Source organism: Pseudonaja textilis, chromosome 3 (assembly GCF_049901715.1).
Source record: "Pseudonaja textilis isolate UNSWEBS1 chromosome 3, rPseTex1.2, whole genome shotgun sequence".
NCBI lineage: Eukaryota > Metazoa > Chordata > Lepidosauria > Squamata > Elapidae > Pseudonaja > Pseudonaja textilis.
This window is the reverse complement of record NC_141992.1, coordinates 165,501,996-165,522,499: the sequence shown is the minus strand read 5'-3', so window position 1 is coordinate 165,522,499 and position 20,504 is coordinate 165,501,996. Positions and strand designations below refer to the sequence as shown.

The window sequence follows — 20,504 nt, the reverse complement described above, 5'->3', positions numbered from 1 at the left end:
CAACACTTCAGCATTTTCCTAAGGATATTTTTCATCATATTTGTTTATCAGATTTCCGGGAAAGAGTAACTTTTTTTCAGTTAGCTTGTTTTCTTGTTTCTGCATGAAGATTAGGCGAGAAAAGCAGACCTGCCATGATCGATAAACTGTTTCCCTATATCTTTGTAAAATCCAATCTCACAACCATGGTTGACTTGTGTATATGTATAATCTTTGTTTTTAATGTTATTGTACGCCTTAGTGAGCACTGGATCAAATTAAAGTCTTTACCGATGAATTGCCATTTATTTATACCATGTGGGAGATTGAATACCAGCCTGTATATTTTTGAATTCCATTAAATTTCATTTCTTGTTTTATATTATGGAACGCAATTCTGATTTTTGGGGGGTGAGAATAAAATCCAATGTGAAAAATTTGAATGCAATTTCAGTAATAACTAAAATAAATATCTATTTTCCTATGCTTGCTATAACATTCAGAATAAGAAAAATCTAATGAGATATAGGGGGAAAAACTACTACTGTACTGCAAGAATAGAATGTTAACTTAAGCTGAAATGCAAGATTTTTTTTAAAAAAAGGTTATATTTGAAACATTACAGCATTAATTGAGTCATTACAGCATTAATGTATTCTGTAACATAACTTGAAAGGCCAAAGTTAGGCTAGATGAATGAATTAATTTTCCTGAGAATTGGATTCGATATTGTGTATTGCTAAATCTCACTGCTGAGAACATGTGTCACAGGCCCATATGTAGCAACAAACTGTTTCAGTTGCTGGTGGCACTCCATCAAGTAAATATCCCTTTGATTCAGGGAGTTCTCAGAATTGAGTTCAAATGGAAAAAGTGCATTAGGAGCCACACAAAATACAGAAGCACCTGTGTAAAGAAAATGAATTAATCTTTAAATTAATTAAAATTATAAAATCACAAGCTTGTCTAGGAATTTGTTTTTGAGCATAAATTTGTAAAAGCAAATTATAAATTTGTTACTTGAAAAGTTACTAGAGTTAAATATTCTTTCATATATGAAATATAATTAAAAATTAGCCTTTTGGAAAAATGCCTTTCCATTTATATTTAAAATTACATACGTTCTCCACCCTAATATCAAACTCTATATGTAGAAGAGCAATTCAGACTGCTAATAAGGTCCCAAGAAATCTGATCTGCAACCTGTTGCTTGGAAGAGAAGATACCAGGGAGAGAACAGTGGTGACATCCCCTCTTGGTTTTGGATTATCCCCCAGGGAATGTTTTTCATCAGAAAAAAAAGTTCCAAATCATGCCTTAAAGCAGGGGTCAGGGAACTTTTTACCTCTTACCCCCAAAAAATTTATAAACGCAGAGCGTTACCCCTCCCGGCCTCTCCCCTCCCGGCCACCTCAGGCTGCTGACACATAATTTGGAGGTCGAGGCGGGAGGAGGTGCCCTCCCCGCCCGCGGCTGGGAAGAAGGCGGGATAGCTCGCTCCAGGGAATGAAATGTCACCAGGCTTCCCGAGGGCTTCTGGGAATTTTCTCGGGGCCAAGGCGGCAGTTGCAGGTGCCTCTTCGCTTCCTGTGTGCCTGGCAGTGATGAGAGGCTTCGGGAGGGGAGCCGGGCTGGCTGGCTAGTTGGCAGGCAGGCAGGGCCTGGGGGCGAGGAAGCGGGAAGGGAGGATGATATTTGGGAGCCACGGTGACACAAACTGCGCGCGAGCGTGCGGTCATGCAGCCGGAGGAAAGCGTCCCTTTTCCCAAAATGCTCTGCCCTATGCCAGAAGCTCGCCTTCCCTAAAAAGCGGGCGGCGCGGCTCTTGCAGAATCTAGCCTGGAGTCATTTCCGACCCAGGAAACAAGGGTGGGGTGGAGGATAAATTTGCCTCAAGGGTGTTTTAATAACTGCTGCTATGCCGATAGTTCCGCCATTGGCCAGCGCAACCTCCTCATTACCCCAGATTTTCACTTTTACCCCATTTGGGGTAATTTACCCCTGTTCCCTGACCACTGCCTTAAAGAAACCTTATTTAAAAAGCTGCAATATGGATTACATAGTACCTGGAAAAGAAATTTATTATAACTACTGAATAAAAGTTACCTTAATGCTTGATGATTCAAATTTTTGCATTTGCTCAATTTCCTATGTCACTAATTTTGAAAGCTATTACTTATATAACTATACTTAAGAATAATATAAACATTTATTTTCTACCTCAAGAAAATAGGGGCTCAATAGCTATTCAGATGCTGAAGTATTACAGGTTTCATAAAGTTGAACCAGAAAGATTGTTAATAGTTCAGCAGTAGCAGAACAGTCTTAAATTTTCCAAACCAACCTCCAAAAATACCCCATACGTAACAAGCTATGTTGAATCAATTCTGAAAATAGAAACTTATGCTACTAGAAGGCAAATAGTAAAATATCTCCTACTATTACTTTTCAATAACATTATTTCAGCCTATTGATAAGAGGAAAGAAAAGAAATGTCATGAGTAGTACTGCCTGCCATTTGGCATCTTTGGTCTTGTGTGTTCAACTATGTATAAGGTCTCCTGTTAAACATCTTAATGCGATCTTATTTGGACTTATGAGCAATTGCTTGGCTTTTTACCATATTTTAAAGTAAGAGATGATTCAAATAATAATACTGCAATTAAAACATCTTGTTCAAGTACTTTTGTCCTTAGACTCAGCTTGGCATGCGCTTTAGACAGCGAAATCCTACAAACAAAAATAAAACTTTTAAATCCATTGTACAACATTTCAGATGACTGATTTTATCACTGAAAATCCTGCTTTTGATTCCAACATGTACATAATATGTATAGCCACTATTTCATTCACACACACAAAACCAATTGCTGAACAAATAAACCGATAAATAAGGATTAATATGTCTGTCTAGTGGCACTTTATGGAAACCTTGATCCTGTTAGAAAATTATGGATAGGAAAAATCCAGGAGTCTACTCTGATCACTACCAGAATGTCTTGCAGTGAAAACAGCTCATTTGCTTGGACTTGAAAACTTGCTGAGCAGAATCTGAACAGCCACTAGGGATAAACAGCTAACAATGCTATCTGAGAAGACATTGAATATGTGTATCCTCAGAAGTGGACAAATCTTCCTTTGACTAGTGCATGGGACAACACAGTTGTACAAACTAGACACACCGTTGATACATGTTCTAAACAGCACTGCTTTAATGTTTGGACTAATATCTGGATAGAGAAAGCATAAACATTTCTATGCAACCTGAAGCACATTTGTGGATACATGTTTAATGAGATCAGGAGTTGCTAGTTAGTACATCTCCATTTCATCTTAGTCCAACTTAAAGCCAAAATGCCCAATATTTAATTAGCAGGTATCAACTTACAAGATTTTTAGTGAAGTTGCTGAGAGATTAGGTCCATTCATGAGCTGTGTTCTGACTCTTCGACTTGCTAGATAGTAGCCATGAATTAACCTTTCTGATTCTGGACATAATTCTACATGCAGATTCTTTGAAAAAGCAAGAAACTGAAATGACAGTATAAATTATGTTTTATGAAAAATGCTCATATTTAATGCATAATTAATAATTAAATATTAATATTTTAATAAAATGTTTTAATTAAAACGTTTCTTTTTTGTTATAATTTCTAACAGTATAATTTCTACTTACTTCCTCATAATCTTGGGTTTGGAATTGTTGAGTGATAGAATAAATCTCTTCTGAATTAATAGATTTTTTAAAAATGAAATTTGTAACAGGAAATGGAGACTGACAACATGATGCTTCATTGCAGTATATCAAAAGTCCAAATGCATCTACAAGAGTAGCTGAAATCAAGCTTAAGTCCTAATTTGAAAAAAGTAATTTAGAATAAAACTTTAACATTTTAAAAATATTTAAAAATAAAGATTCTAAAAATGCAAGATTTAATGTTTTTCGGAAAGGAACTTTCAGAATATTACTTGATGCACTTATATTTGTTATGGCAATAATTTCTTGAATATTATTTATGCTGTTATAACATGGTTTTTTATTTAATTTGTTTATAGTATTTGGGTGATACCAGGTGTTATAGAATGATGAAAATGTTTCTTGACTGGGAAAAAATTAACACATTTTAGAAAATGCATTGCTAAATTGGCATTTTATCCATAGTGCTTTTCTAAAAGGTATTACTGTTCTTAATCAATATTGTAAAATTACTGTTTTAAGTATAGACTCACCAACTGCCCAATTACAGTATTATCCAGTTGTATATGCTTTTTTGAAGATGAATCCACATCAATAAATGACCAGAAACTTGTTTGAACTGGAAAAATAACTTTCTGATCAATAATTTCTCCATATTTCTTTCCTGGAATGAATTTAGTAATTGTTCTGCTCTCTAGTACTAATCAAAACAGCAAGAAGAAAAATGCTGCTTAAAATATGGTGGTTTATATAACTTACTTCACCCTATGTGTTAAATCATTGCTTTCAAAGGTACTTGGATATGAATTTCATATTTCCCAATTTTAGAAATGTTCTTTCTATATTGCTCCTCTCTCAAAAGACTCACCCAAAAGGGTTACATGGGTTGGATCCAGACTTGAATAGAAAAATTCATTCTATTTACTAAACGAACCAGCTTTGAATGGAGGGCTTCTGTTAAAGAAATTAGGTATTTCCCATTCTGTTTCTGATAATTCAACAGATATTTATGGAATTATTTTGGTAGCAAAAATAGCAATCTCTACAAATGAAAATCATCATAGCCCAGGTCTGCTGGAACTGCCAGAATCTAGAGAAAACAAGTTTAGTTTAGGCTCCATTTTGAACTATTATATGCGTAGTTTTATATGTATATTTATGTACCAGGCAATGGAGTATGACATTTTTCTCTTACACCAATGTATTTCATTTTGCAATAATCTCAAATTAGGATATAGCACAATACAAAAATCACAATATGCCTGTACCCTTCATACAAGAAATTTTAAAATAAAAACAAATAATGTGAAAGAACTATGCCTCATAACCTGGTGATTTTGTCAACCAGACATGTAGTAGCAGTTTTAAGTGCTATCATAATCCAACATGAAAACCCAGACACGTTCTCAAGTCTGAAATCTCACAAAAATTAGATTGTGAGATTTCGGTGACGAGTTTTGAGATGTTTTGCATGTTTTATATAGGGCATTGCCAATATTGCTTCCAGGATACACAGGCAACCTAGTATCTGAAGATGTCAGGTACCAGATTGCCATATTTTTAAGAGTGCTGCAAGGAGGCATTCTTAGCTCTGTGAAGACTTACGTGTATGTCCATTCTTGCACCTCAACCAGTATATAGTGGAATGAACATACAGCATTATATTCCTAAGGAAATTTTACATACAGCTTTGTAATAGAAAAATATTGATTGCACAGTACCAAAATTGACTGGTATAGAAATATCTGTAGTGATTAAAATAATTTCTCTGGGATTTCAAAGCTGTAAGGCAATCTAGCAAAAATATTTAAAGTTACCCTTGGTCTTACAAATAGTTGCTAATTGCCATACCTGCTTGTAGTTGTTCAAGTTTCTCTTTCTTATATGAAGTTAGCTCTCCAATGAAGCATATTCCATTTTTAGCCATTAAAGCACTACCAGCCTGAATAATAGCACTTCCAGTCCCATGTTTATCTTTTGATACAATTGGAAAAATTTCACCAGATGGAAAGTGCCGAACGCCTCGAGGCACAAGACATATACTGTAATTCATAATTCTAGATGATTAGGGAAAATAGATAATTCACTAATGAATTTGTAGTATTTCTGATAAATAAATGGAAATATAAAGATATTTGGCAATGAATTTCAGTTGAATAAATATATAGAAAAGGGGGTTATATGCATAATTCAGATTATAGCAACATCAGTTATTGATGATACAATAAAACAGCACAGGTGTGTGTGTGAGAGGGAGAGAGGGAGCACTACTAGGGAAAGCTAATAACCTCTCCATAAGAAAAAAAATAATTACCTCTCCAGTGTAAGAGAATCATTTGTTATTACCAGAAGATCTAAGTAGTCTGTTGTTTTGTCATCTCCATCAATAGTCTGTACTAAGCTCAACATTATGGACAATTTCAAAATATTATAAATGCCAGATGGAAGAACTTTTGAAGCAAAGCTATCAGCCAGAAGTGCTGTAAATTTCCAACATGAATTTGAAGTCAAAGACAGCAGGTACTGAAATTTTTCACTGATACAAGAAGGCCCTGAAAAAAAAACAAAATAGAAACCTTAACATCTATAAGGATGAAATTCAGATGTTGGTAAAGGTAAGATATAAGTGAAACTGCTGCTACCAGCAGAACACAACTCTGAATTCAATTCATTATGAGTACATCAGGAAACAATATGAACAAATAACGCTAAAGGAATATTAGGTTCCAAAATTCTAGTTCACAAAAGGGAGATGAATTCTAGTAAGAAAATAGGAGTGGACCTGAGAGATTTCAATTTCAGGGAATACAAGATGAATATTAATTAGCTGACAACCAAATTAGAGCAGAAAAAGATTTCAGTATAATTGTCTATTTGTTTTTGAAGATAGGAATAGGAATACTTGGTTCTGAAATTAAAATTCATGTTAACAATATTTCTTCCAGTACAAAACAAGAAGAGATCAATATTAATGTTGTTTAGTTATTTTATTCTTTCCAATCCAATGAAAATTAATTTTGCAACAAGTAAACTGAACAGAATGGGATCAAATTTTATGTAGGCAAAAAGTTGACAAAAGAAAAAGCCAAGTTTAAAAATAGATCAGACCGTGGGGGACTGGGGTCTGACAATTTGCTGTGACCAACTTGCCAAAGAACAAGAATTACACTAAGATCGAAGAAATGGTGCAATAGAATCATTAAAGGATGCAAAAGGTGGAGAAAATGAAATGTGAATAACAAAAATTAAAATATTTATTTTAAATAATTAAATTGAATTGTTAAATTGTTCCAAGGTGAGTTGTCCCGCGTCAAGTTGGCTATGGTGAGTTGGCTGCAGCAAGTTGACTGTGACAAGTTGTCCCATTCTGCTCTGGGTGTGCAGAGTAAAAAATCCCAATGCATCACTACTGGAAAGGCAACAGTTGAGCAATGTCTCAGAATGTTGCCAACTGTTCCCATTGCATAGCCCTTCTCTCCTGCTGCCTACATGATCCAGGATGGATGGGTGATGTGCCATGAAATCAATGTCACTTAGCTGACCCAGAGGAGAGTTATTACTAAAGAGATTAAAAGAATTCTAGAAGTCATGCTTGGCCTTCTTTCTCTACATTGTTATTCTTTCTCAGGAACTTTTGGCTCCTGAGCTCACCAGGAATTACTCTCCCTATCTCTCTTATATAGAGATTGAATGTGCTGAAAATTAATACTTTTTTTTCCACAGGAAATATATTAAACAGTGATTCCCATTTTCTTTTCAGTACCTGCCTTAAAAATGTTTATAAACCCCAAATAGGTGGGTTATATCTGTCAGTATTTACTATATTAATTAAAATAGACATTTTAATATTATACATATATGTGGGTGTGGGTGTGGGTGTTTTACGTTCCCCCTGAAACGGAACCAGGGACCTTCAGAAATCCCTAGATCACATTTGAAAACTGCTTAAGTAGAAGAAGATTGGGATGAAAAGAAAGAGACAGTTGCATTTCAGTCTCCTATTATCGGAACTAGTATATTTTGTTGTCTATTTTCACTGGCCTCTTGTCCTACCTGGAGAATTAGAAGGATATACGCTGTTAGCTTCAAGACAAATTGTGGCTTGTAAGTAGCTTTGCATACAGATTGGAATTCCTATAATTTTATATTGATTTCCCATTTTCATTTCATTGGATAATTCATCTGGGAAAAATACAAATAGGCAGGTGAGGATTTTCTATTGGGTTGAATACTGATAGATATATTTCAAGTCTTGATGAGGGTGGCAATAATGAGTTCAGGACAAGACTCTAGTGAGTCTTTTTGACCATTTTTTTGAACACTCATCCCTCCATCTAGTAATTAGGTACTGACTTATATAGCATTTTGGCTTGAGTAATGAGACAGTAGACATGTGACTTCAATTTGTTTTCAATTTTTATTTGTTTTGAATAGGAATATTGATATCTTGGAATGCTAACAATTATTGTAATACGGTAACATCTAATTTTTTAAAAATAGGACTGTCAGTCTCCTGGCCTCTCACCAAGCATAGACTTCTACATTCAGTTTGGCTTGTGCTGCAGAGTTCCTATATCTTGCATATAATAGTCCTATCAACTGGATTTTAGGACAACTCATCTCCCATAACTGATTTCTTCCATTCTTCTATAATCCCAACCCTCATACCTTTCCAACTGACAGGTTCAGTTTGTGTGTGTACAGTTTGTGTACAACACTTGGTCTGCCAGCAGATGGTACCATTCCCCCACCCTCCAGAAATATCTGGCTTACAGATGTATTCTGCAGAAGCTAATTATCCATTTTTCTTGCAGCCCAAGAAAATGCCTATATGTTTGTTGTTAGTCTCCCATCCCTACTCTGTTATATGTTACAAAAAGTAATTGGTAACTGGGATGGGAAAGAAAGCACAAGAATACATCCGTTGCTGTGCTGAGATTTTTCTGCAGGAACTCTCCAAGCACACCACCATATTTTGGTATCATTGCTAAAGCACAGTTAAAATTCAGTTGGGGCAGTATAATTTATGTTACCTTTTCTGCCAATTCAACAGCAGAAACAATACACAATAACAGCCAAGAAAAAGTACTCTGTCAAGGTAATTGAGAGTCATAGCTCAATATTTACCGCTCTAAACTTGGTGGCTTATACAAGCTAGGGTAGAGAGGAGAAGAAGATTTTTGCTAAAGCTTTTGGCCTTAAAATTAATAGAAGACATTATTAAAATAGGTCAAAACAGATGTGATTTAATCACAAATTCTGCCAAGAATATTAAATTGCTTTTTTTCCAGCTTTGTGCAATATAGACTTTTACTATGCTAAGTAATGTGACAGTTTAGTAGTGTGCTTACAAATAATCCTTTTCACTTTTTTTTTAAAGTTTGTGAACAACCTGCTTCTTAGATAAATAACACAACCACTGATCAGGAATTAAATGTTTTGTTTGTATTATTTAGCTAAGGGGAGATTGTATAATTAGAGAAATATATAGTTAAATCGGGGATTAAATTTTGTTAGGAAAAATATATGCAACTGGATCATGAAAACAAAAAATAGCAAGGAGAAATAGCTAAATTAAGAAAGAATATTAAAATATATTAATTACCATAGAACAATTTTGTCATAAGAAATGGAAAAGAGAAGTCAAATTTCAGCAAGACAAGATACTGCTGCAATAGTTAAAGTAGCTGTCTTTATTTAATTGAAGTCTTGGATTTTATTTTTATTACTTCCTCTTCATTAATGTCTGATACAAAAATTAAATCTAAAATAATCACATCATAACATTTATATTTTATTTCCAAGACAAATACACTAAGAAAGTAGAATGTCTTTCCCCATTCTAATCAAATCCTTGTTGAATATTTTCAAAAGTAAAACATATAATTATGCCTCACTTCTCATTCATACAATAATTTTAAAGTATATAATTATAATTGATGCAGGAAGTATCTTTCCCAAGAATTTAACAAATAACCTTGTTGAAAATGTTGAAACCAATTGTTGAAAAGAAATTCCTGGATTTAAATTCAGATTTCTGACCTATGAATTGTACCCTATCATGCAAATGTGAAGAATTCTGGAAAAGAATAAGGATAGTCTAAAAAAATTTTCTGAAAGGGAATGATGCCAAGAGGCTATAGTCTTTCCATCATAACAGCAGAATTTCAAATCAGTTCATCCAAAGAAAGAGTTGACTGGGTGGGAAGTATAGGAGTTGGGACATACTTAGGAGCATAAGTATAGCACAGATGGATAGAAAAAAAGAGGATAATCTTTGGGTGTTTGGACTGGATGCATTATAAATTGATATACTTGTAAAATATTTGGAAATATAATATTCCTGTTATGTATGTATGTATTTTCTACTGGATATTTTGAGAAGGCTTTGCCCTGAAAAACAATGCAAATGCTTAAAGCCAACAAATAACCATGTGCCTTACCTCTTAGAAACACTGTAAATGATTGAAATCTTAAATGTGTTTTACTTCCAGAAAATCCCTGAAACACACTAACTGCTTTAGAGTCAATCATTTCAACCACTTGTTTATCTTAAAAATAAATAAATATATATATATTAAAAAAAACATAAAAATACACAATTTTTGTTTCAGATAAATATTTGCTGAATTGGTCCTAAAAAAGTTTAATCAATGATTTATTTTGCCATTCATGTACTTTTCTAAACCTAGTTCACATCTGTGTGCCCTCCTTTTTCTCTATGTTGTCTATCCCCCTTATATACCGGTAATATGGAGCCCTTTAATGTATCAGGTAACAAAGCTATTTAGTTTTTACCACCAAGTACTCGATATTTCTTGTCTTCTTTCAGTGGTGACATACATAAGCTGCATACAAAATCATTTCTTAGCGTTGCAGATTCTGTAGCTCCAGCAGTATGTACTCTTATATACTGAAACCCTAGAATCATATAAAAGATTGAATTCAGTTTTCTAAAAATTCAGAAGCAGGTAATATTTTTCATATTTTTTATCAGAAAACTGCTCAGAATCTATGCACTTTAACAAAATATTTCCATACCATGCTGAAAATATCCCTTTTATATACTTTATAACCCTAGCCAGATAGTTCCCTATTATAGTATCTTTATACGGTTGCCTCATTTGGCTACAATATGTGTTTTATGCTCCATCAAAATTAGATTAGTAGAAACAGGAAGCACTTTATAATTTTTGAACTTTATATGTGGAATTCACTAGAATATACCTAACCCAGTATAATGAATTATGTAAGTCATATACAAAATGATATGCTCAATACAATTGACAGAGGAATCAATCTGTGACATTCTAGACATTACTGAATTATAATTACCAGCATCCCTAATAAGCATGGCCAAAAATGAAGTATCCTGGGAAGTGTAGTTCAACAACACCTGACTGCTATTAGGGTGCCTACTTTGCCCAAAGTTTTACTGAGACATATGGATAAATGCATATACAAGAATTGCAAATCGAGATACCCAATTACTTTCATTGCCAGCACTATATTGGAATTAGTATCCCATTCCTTGTGACTCCCCAGTAATTCAGAAATTATTTATAAAGGTGTATATACCTTTTTTATATAAGCATAAAGGTGATTGACACCCTCCATGAAAAATTAGGACCGCAGAAATTGGACAACAAGCACTGCTCCAATTTTTTAATCCAATCAAAATTAGAAAGTACTTTTTCAACTTTCAAAAATAAGTTTATTTCAGGGGACAGTTGTAACTACACAATTAATTGAATTTTACATTGTGGGTCAATGCAGTAGAAATACAGACATGTTTTGATGTCATAGTTAAACATTTTTCCCAAAATGCATGCAGCTTTTTAAAACATCTTGGTTCTGATTGTTTGATATAAGAAATAATTCTGAACTTGTTAAAATTTGTAACAGTTTAAATTATTTGGAATCTATTTTAAATAAGGGGAATTGTGTTAGGATGAATATTGAAGAAAATAATTTTTTCTGCTTCCTCCTGTTGTCTATTATATGCTGTAGGAAAATAACCTTGATTAACATATGAATCATGGGCAATGAAATATAGTATCCAAAACAAAGTTATAGGCTTTATAGTTGGGCTTAAAAATGAAAGAATTTGAGTTCAAGCTTGCTAACATACCTTCAGAAAACTGACATGTCTCTTCAGAACAAACAAATTTTGCTCCCTGTGTATACTTCGTTATGATACTCATTGCAATCACTATTCCCTCTGCCACATAAAACCTCTGAGTAGTATAATCAAATGGAAATTTGCAAAGACTGAGAATGTAACAGGGCAAGGAAGGTAAATGTGTTAGTTTCAGGACTATGTTCATCTAAAAGAGAGAATTAAAAATGATTGAGTTGATTACAAATAGCACAGTTAAAGAAGAAACACATTTAGGTTGTGTGGATTGCCAAGGCTAATTAATTAAAGCATGGATGTGGCCAAATTCACATAAAAATGGAGGAAAATAATAAAATAACTGCACTACTCCCAGCCATGGCCAATTAGACATGCCCAAGAAGTCTAGCACAGTGGCATAAATTCTGAGCAGATGAGACTATACAATATAAAGTCTGTTTTCCCAAAAATTAATCAGAAACACAGACACAGAAAGATTATATCTACATAACACAAGAGACATTTAACAAGACATTTGCAAAAAGGATAATGTTTTAAAATATTAACTGATCAAACCATTCTATTTCCAAATTTTAACTGAATATAAAATTCACCCACAAGCGGAGCTTCCGGTTAGGCTCTCTCAGTGACAGACTGAAATCTGTGATTGTCCACAGTTTCAGTCTGCTTGCCACTGGAGGGCCCCAATCTACCTGATTTGGGGCTGAAGCCACCCTGTAGAGGTGGCGGAGAAAGGGTGGAATGCCAGCTGAATTGAGGGGAGCTGCATTCACCCTCCTCGGCGAGGCATAAAACTCCTCTCCGAAGGCGGATGCAGTGGTGGCCAAAATGGCCATCACAAAGAGGAAGATCTGACCGGACAAGAATTATGCAGGAGTGGAGGAGGACAGCTTGGGTGACTGGGCTAAGCAGGATTAACATCTGAATACAAGGTACCCTGGAGCTAAAATACTTAATTATTTGGAAAAGATTTTTAAAGCTGTGGCAAAGAAGAGGGGAGGGGGGAAGATCTGACAACTGGAAGTGGCTTTGAATTTTGAGAGAAAAGTTAGAAGAAGAAAATAGTGAAAATGATCCTGACACTAAATAGGCAAACTTAAAACTGATATAGATAGTGTCAAGAGGCAAACAAGGAGCTTTTTAAACTTAAAAGCCAGACAAAAAGAAAAAGTGGAGGAAGGGAAAAAGGAGGTGGAACTTGGACTAAAGAGTGCCACCTGATGCTGAAAGAAATTAATGTGAACTTTTAAAAGACTTAAAGAGTAACGAAGTAAATGAAATTTTGCTACAATCAAAAAGAGCCCCTGGAAAGTGAAAGTGGAGCTTGGAACTTTGTAACAAAGAAAAAAGCAAGAAAAAACTGTTCTGAAATTGATTGATGATTTTGGAAACTTTGAACATTGGATTATTACTGGATACAATTGAAATTTATTCTGGGAAGCAATCTTATAGAATTTGATTGTCTAACAGTACTGGGAAGTGTTAAAAGATGGCAGAACTTTACTTGGACCTGAAAATGGAATTTAAAAATATGAAGGAACAACTGCAACTACAAGGAAAATTGTTTGGCTTTGCTCTGCAGTTTCTGGAAATGGCAGCTTTGGACTATGAGGATCAGTGAAAAACTTCAGAGGAAGAAGAAGACTTGAATAAAGGAGAGGCCATCTTTAATAAAAAAATATTGAGACGAGGTTTGAAACTCAAAAAGGGGAAAAAGGGACTTAAAAATTGGAGATTAGAAGAGGTAATCAGAAAAAAACAGTGTGAGAAATAAACAAAATATAAGGAAAGAGCAGAAGGGAGGATTACAAAAGGAAGCATTAAAGAGGGAGGGGGACAAAAACTGAAGTAGAAGAGGGAGACAATAAAGGTAAAGAAGTTATAAAAAACAATCAAGAAATAAACAAATATGGGAAATGAACAAGAATTAAAGGGAATAATTTGATTGATAGACACAGAGATAATGGTTGAAAATACAACTCAAATAGAGGATTCTGCATGGTGATAAGGGATTGTATAAATATGTTAGAAATAAGAAATTATGTAGAAAACAGGAAAATATATGTAATTAAAATGGAAGATGAAATGGGGATTGTTACTTAATGGAATGCTTGATAACAGATCAAATAAAAAAGAAAAATATGTAAAATACAATTGAATTATATCAATGTATATTAAGGATTTATAAAATATGATTGAAATGAACTATGAGATCGGTTGTAAGGGAAATACCAGTTTTTCCTTCTTTTAAGGATGAATTTGAACTGATTAATTATCTTCTTTTTTATTCTTTTTTTTTTTAATTTAAACTTAAAATTGTTTAGAGGTAATTTAAAGGGCAAGTACCATGCAGAATCTGATGAAAAAGGGATTTATGTTATAATATAGCTATTAGGGGATGGGAATTACAATTGTTTAATGGGATAATTTAGAAGTAGAATTTTTAATGGGATGTAAAAGGGAATTAAGTACATGAAGGTGACATACTTTAATTGGAAACCATAGGGGAAACCTTGTTTTGTAATATTTGAAATGTGGATATGGATTGAAATTGTACACAAGACAGATAAAAGTATAAGTATAATTATTTTGAAAATATGAAAACCTTGAAAAGGATATGTAATAGATTTAGATATGAATGAGAGAGTTATAAAATAAGCCTGTGGGAAGTATTTGAGGGGAAAAATAATAAAGAATATTTAAAGTAGTGATAAGACATGAAATTGAATGTGAAAGATAAAAGATGAATATGTAATTGAGATTATACCCATATGGAGATTTGAAAACCTGCAACCAAGCTGTTCACTAAAAAAAGATATATTTTTTTTTTGCTTTCTTGAAAACCGAAATAAAATTTCTTTAAAAAAAATTCACCCACAAGCATAAAAGTCAAATTATCCTGTATATTTTTATATGCCAACTTTTTTTTAATGCAAGCACATTTTTTTCAGCAAAACAAGATGAATCCCATGTCATCTACCACAGTGCCCCATCTAGTTAAGTATTTTAGTTGACTTACATTAAATAAAATGTAGGTTAATTTGTACAAACTTTAAAATCTTCTACAGATCAGTTTAGTTCCACATCTTTTTTTAGTAATTTTATTTCTGAGATATAAACAAATATACTTGTAGGCAAAATATCCATTACATCCTGTATTTCAGTATTGATCATAGACTGGGAACAAGACTGATGATGATACATAGAAAGCTACTTTTGCCATTAATGTTAAAAGTTACTACATAGCAAGACTGTGTGAATGAAAGTTTGTAGGCATGTGGATGAATTCTCTTTTTTTTCTGTATCTAATATTACCATAAATAAATTAAATAAATAAATAAATAAATTAATTAATAAATGCATTTTGCCTTAAGAATTATATTTCAGCAAAAGAAATAAGAATAAGAAAAAATAAATAGGAGGGTAGAAAGCTAGGTAATTAAAACAAAAACAAATATTTATTTTTGTCATATACTAGCATAATGTAATTAAAATACAAACTATCGCCACTATTTTAGAAAAAATAGGACTGAAATAATGGTGAAAACTCACCTGAGCTTCAGTCTCTATTTGTTGAATTAATGACAATGTTTTAACTGCAGTAAAACATACCTGTAATTCAAAACTCAGTTCAATTTATAAGAAAATTATTGTTCAAAATACTCATAGAATATTTGATCAAAATGTAAAAGATTCCTTACTGACTGAAAAATCTGAGTACCCTTCACAGGTTGATGCAAAATATAATTTCCAAGGGTAGCATCCAACTCAGTAATATCAGATGGGTTTACCAATATAAGAAACCGGAAAACAGCACAAGCTTGACTAGATTCTGTAAGGCCAGATATGAATAAATGTTAAAATTTCCTATTTACTGTTTTTAGCTAAATAATTCTCAATACTTAATAATAATTTTAGGTAAATACCATTACAATATGATTTGCAGTCATTAACAAATTTCTGAAGACCACCACTCTTGTCAAGATAAATTAAAGCAGCTTCTTTCATTTTCAGAAGATCCAACTTCATTTACTTCAATCTTGTTTCTCTATCCAATCCTTAGATTACAAATGAATGTTGCTGTGAAGAATAAAAATATATAATTGTGGGATGGTTAAATGGGCAATAAAAAGGAAATTAGCAAACTATTAGAATAATGAAACACGACATCTTGCTACACTAAAGAAAATTGAAATACTGGAAAGCTAAATATTGTATATAATATTTCCAATACAGTTATATAATAATGGTGATGAAACCAACAAATGAGAACCCAAATAGATGCTGGATATGAAAAAATATTAATGTAGTTGTACGCTTTTAAGTAAAACAGTATTTCTAGAAAAGATTTGCAATCTTTAAAACAGATTTAAGACATTAAAGCTTAAGACATCTAAGTCAAATAATACATTATTGAATGTAAATCCTATATTTTTAACAGAGACAAGATGAAACATGTTGGCTGGAAAGAAAAGACTACATCATATAAAATATTTTTATATAAATTGCATTGTATTGTAAGCTAAAATATAATTTGTATAAATTGTATTGTAAGCAAATGCAGAAGGTAGAAAAAGCTAATGAATTTGATTAGAATGCTAATGAAATTGATTAAAATATTCCTTATGAAGTTTCTAATGTCAAATGGAGTATGTTTGGAATTCAATTTTCTCATCAAAACTGATTATAAAGCACTTTCCCCCATTCAAATATAAAGCATTGCATTATACTAATATAAATCTAATGATCAGTCTTAAAAATGTCCTTTAGCTTAGGTGATGGTTTTGAGTTGAGCTACTTGGTTGACTTTTTCTTAAATAATAAAACCAATAATGGATCCAAATCACTCGGTTAACTCTTCCCCTATTCCCCAGAAATATAATTTACAGATGCTTTAACAAACATATTATTTCTACATTAAGCATCTAAATAGGACAATAACTTCACCAACTACAGGTTGTCACCCTTCGTACATCACTTTTCTATCCCAAATGCCAATTTCAATTAGGTTGATTTAGATGTTAGAATTAATAAGGTCTCAGCAGGAAACTTTAGTTACTAACAATCATAAGGTAGATGCTTTCCCATCCCTGTATTCTTTCTTCAGCCTTAATTTGTTTTCTTTTTTCAATCCACAACATGACCATTCATATAGCAACTGTTTAAAAGTTGTGAGTGCTGAAAAAAGTCCAGTCCTTGTACTTATAACTGGTCCCCATATTTACGACTGTCACAGTATTTTCATGATCACATTATCAACATTTTGCTTCCAACAGAGAAAGCCAAATAGGCCTAACAGAATTTGGGCTGGCAGGGTTCAGAAAAGAGCCTTTCTCCTAGCTCCTGGCCTTTGGAACGTCATATATCCTGATGTGAAATCTGCACCCTCCCTCCTGACTTTCCATAAGGGCCTGAAGACCTGACTCTGACAGCTGGCCTGGGGCCCCAATGTGGATGTATCATTCTGGAGGTAGTTATTGGATTAATACCCCACCTCTCCCAGCTTGTATTTGGAAACAGCTTGTATTTTGAAAACTAAATTGATCTCAAAAGTGGTAAGTTTAAAATGAAGTAAATTGAAAATTAAGCTCAACTCATTCTCTTAATTAAAAAAAAATTAAACACCTCCAAACTCTTGGGTAGGGTAAGGGAAGCAATACTCTTACTGCTTCCTGTGATCTGTTTAATTTCACCCTTTTAAAAATATCCTGTAACATGTGACAGAAAAAGCTGAATGGATTTTGAAAATGGACCCAGAAGCCCCCTTTAGATGATCATTCCAATGAATGATATTGACATGTCGTCTCCCCCCATTCCTCCCATCTCTCTTGGGCCATGGATTATGGGACATTGTTGTTCAAACTGTTAACTCTTTAATTAATAAACATTCTGTATCTTCTCTTAAAGGTTTATGCCTGTTTCTCCTCCTTGAGCCTTCTTTCCGCTTCCCTCCTCTCTTTCATGTATTTTTGCCACTGGCAATGCTGCTTCATTCGTCTTTCATTCGGCAGCAGCAAATCTTCCTCTCCTTCCTCTCTTCCTCAAAAGGACCAAAGCCCAACATTAGATTTCTAACTTGCTGTGCTTGGTAATCCCACTGCCAGTCTCAGTGCTGTACAGCAATCTTGTTCTTGACAAAATTTTCAGCTTTGACAAATTCAAGCATAAGATTTACCTCAGATCAGTTAATACAGGGTTTCTCAACCTTAGATGGACTTCAGCATACTGGCTGGGGAATTCTGGGAGTTGAAGTCCACACAGCTTAAAGTTGCTCAGGCTGAGAAACAGAGCTTATCACTGACATTGATTAGCTATTGTTGCAGTAATGCCACATTATAAGCAAACCTAGAGAAAAAAGCAAATATTCCTTATGTATATAGTCAGCTCATAGTAAAATGTTCAACACTTATCGGTTTGTTAGTTTAACTGGCCTTTTACCTATTCACAACTATTGTTTTTGAAGCATTACCGTGTGTTCAATATACTCCCCCTCCTTTTAATATAGGATTTTAGAAAAAATAGTCAATTACAAACCAAGTAGGAATTGTCGGGAGTGACTGCAAAAAAAGGCAAATGCAGTTTTAGGCTGTATCAATTCAAACAGTTTCTAAACCAATGATGATCTGTTTTGGTTAGACTCCATCATAAGCATTAGGCCTAGTTTAGAATACCATATTTGAGAGACACTGGAACAAATTCAGAAAATGACATAAAACCGATGTCCCCAACCACCGCAGTCTGGTACCAGGTCATGCAAGCGCTGGGTGAGCAAACAATGCCAAGGGGGAAAAAGGGCTAGGTATCATTAGCATATAGGCAGTCTCTAATCCCAAAGTCCCTTTATTAATTCACTCAGTGGATTAATATAGAAATTAAACAAGATTGGCAAAATTGATACGTTTGAGATATTGTAGCTTAGTAGAAGTTTGCTGAAGTCATATTCTCATGCCAACTCTGGAGTATGGAATAGGATCACTGAAGAATAATGCATCATACTCCAACTCTAGTATAGATGTCATTCCAGCAGAATACTATTTTTGATGGTGTGAGCATACTGATGGCACCCAACTCACAACTTTACTTCATATAATTGGTGAGTGATCCAGGAAGATCAAAATTATACTCACACAGTACAGGTAATCTGTTGGATGATCAAGGAAATTCTGCTACCCAAACCAGGCCAGTAACACATTTGGAATTAATCCACATAATCTATATTCTCCAAGATTTTATGAACCGGACTAGCTACTTCATTAGATATGTGGTTTGTGTGAGAAAACTGGATCTTGTATGAGGAACATAATCGATTAAAATGAGCTTACTGGACTCTTTAAGAGTTAGGACTCCAATGAAAAATACTATGGTAAAGATAAAAGTGGACTTTGGATTGTATATTTTGATTTTGTTTGTATATACCATACATCACAGATAGTCTTCAACTCACAACAGTTCGTTTAGTGACTGTTCAAAGTTACAACAGCACTGAAAAAAGTGACTTATGACCATTTTTCACACTTACATCTAGCCCCATGGTCACATGATTAAAATTCAGACACTAGACAAATTGACTTATATTTATGACGGCCACAGCGTCCCAGAGTCATGTGAGTTTTTGTGACCTGACAAACAAAGTCAATGGGAAAGTCATATTCATTTAACAATTGTGGCAAGGTCATAAAATGGGGCAAAACTCACTTAATGCATTTCTTACTTAACAGAAATTTTGGGCTCAATTGTGGTTGCAACTTGAGGATTACCTGCATTTTGTTTGCTACAGTCAGACTGTTAATCAGTGTAATAATAGTATATGTATATGTGTGTATGTGTGTATGTATATATATATATATATATATATATATATATGTATATGTATATATACACACACACACACACACACAGAGAGAGAGAGAGAGAGAGAGAGAGAGAGAGAGAGAGAGAGAGAGAGAGAGAAAAGAATAATATCTTCTTGTTAAACTACGTCACAGGTTACCATTTTTTTTAACATTATTCAAATCAGATTTCCTGAAATAACACATCCTTCTTTTTATTATCTTAAATATATATTTAATTTGTATTTTAAGATATGATTACTTGCATTTTCTTAATCAATATTAATTCCATTTATTAGTGGGAAAAATAAACACTAACAATATTACAATTTATGTTGATTGTCTCAAATACCTTCATCCATTTACTTTGAATGGGACAACTAAACAAAAAAAACTTCTTTATATTTTAAAGTGAAAATAATTTATAAAGCAAAGATTTGATTTATATTCAACCAGAGGCTGTTAAAGCCAAGAAAAAAGTACTTTCTATTCAAATTTCACAAATGAACTGTTTTGAAGCTCATTCTCACCCTCAAATCACTGATTATACTGGGATAAATGGGCATGGATGTCCAAAAATAAACAAGTTATACATTAGTACATTATTTGGGAGCAAATAAAAAGAAATTGAAATTAGAATACAGATAACAAGGAAATAATATTTTAATATAATCTAATTGTAATATATTAGCTTTCAACATAGAAGGTAGGAGTTTCACTTCTATAAATGGCTGTACAGTGATACTTAAATCTTTATTTCTTGGGGAGAAAGACACTTAGCTTCTTCTACAAGAAGAGGAGAAATGGTCATTGTGAGATGTGTTGTCAACAAATATTAAATGATAATTTGCTCCACCATTAT

At 33.4% G+C, this 20,504-nt stretch overlaps 1 protein-coding gene and 1 long non-coding RNA gene across 2 annotated transcripts; one reads left to right on the top strand and one right to left on the bottom strand.

Moving 5' to 3' along the window:
• The first annotated feature begins 1,182 nt into the window (after positions 1–1,182).
• Positions 1,183–3,610, top strand: LOC148126398 (uncharacterized). Its single transcript, XR_015743228.1, has 2 exons — positions 1,183–1,307; positions 2,023–3,610. It is a non-coding gene; the product is annotated as an uncharacterized LOC148126398 (long non-coding RNA).
• On the bottom strand, positions 3,364–15,830 carry MCMDC2 (minichromosome maintenance domain containing 2). The gene is made up of 12 exons (XM_026706123.2): positions 15,740–15,830; positions 15,515–15,645; positions 15,366–15,425; positions 11,808–12,003; positions 10,475–10,597; positions 10,120–10,227; positions 7,730–7,858; positions 5,991–6,228; positions 5,528–5,733; positions 4,210–4,376; positions 3,656–3,832; positions 3,364–3,510 (listed from the first exon to the last, which is right to left on the bottom strand). Exons 1-12 carry the CDS (start codon positions 15,819–15,821, stop codon positions 3,364–3,366), a joined length of 1,764 nt encoding a protein of 587 aa, XP_026561908.1. The 5' UTR covers positions 15,822–15,830.
• Positions 15,831–20,504: the final 4,674 nt, after the last annotated feature.

Bases quoted from the DNA above. Each gene is read 5' to 3' on its own strand.
- MCMDC2 (XM_026706123.2), bottom strand. From the start codon at position 15,821: ATGAAAGAAGCTGCTTTAATTTATCTTGACAAGAGTGGTGGTCTTCAG. The intron at 10,228-10,474 runs GTAAAAACTAAA...TTTATTTTTAAG, and splicing joins GAAATATCGAGTACTTGGTG to ATAAACAAGTGGTTGAAATG. The intron at 7,859-10,119 runs GTAAGGCACATG...TATTTTTCCCAG, and splicing joins ATTTACAGTGTTTCTAAGAG to ATGAATTATCCAATGAAATG.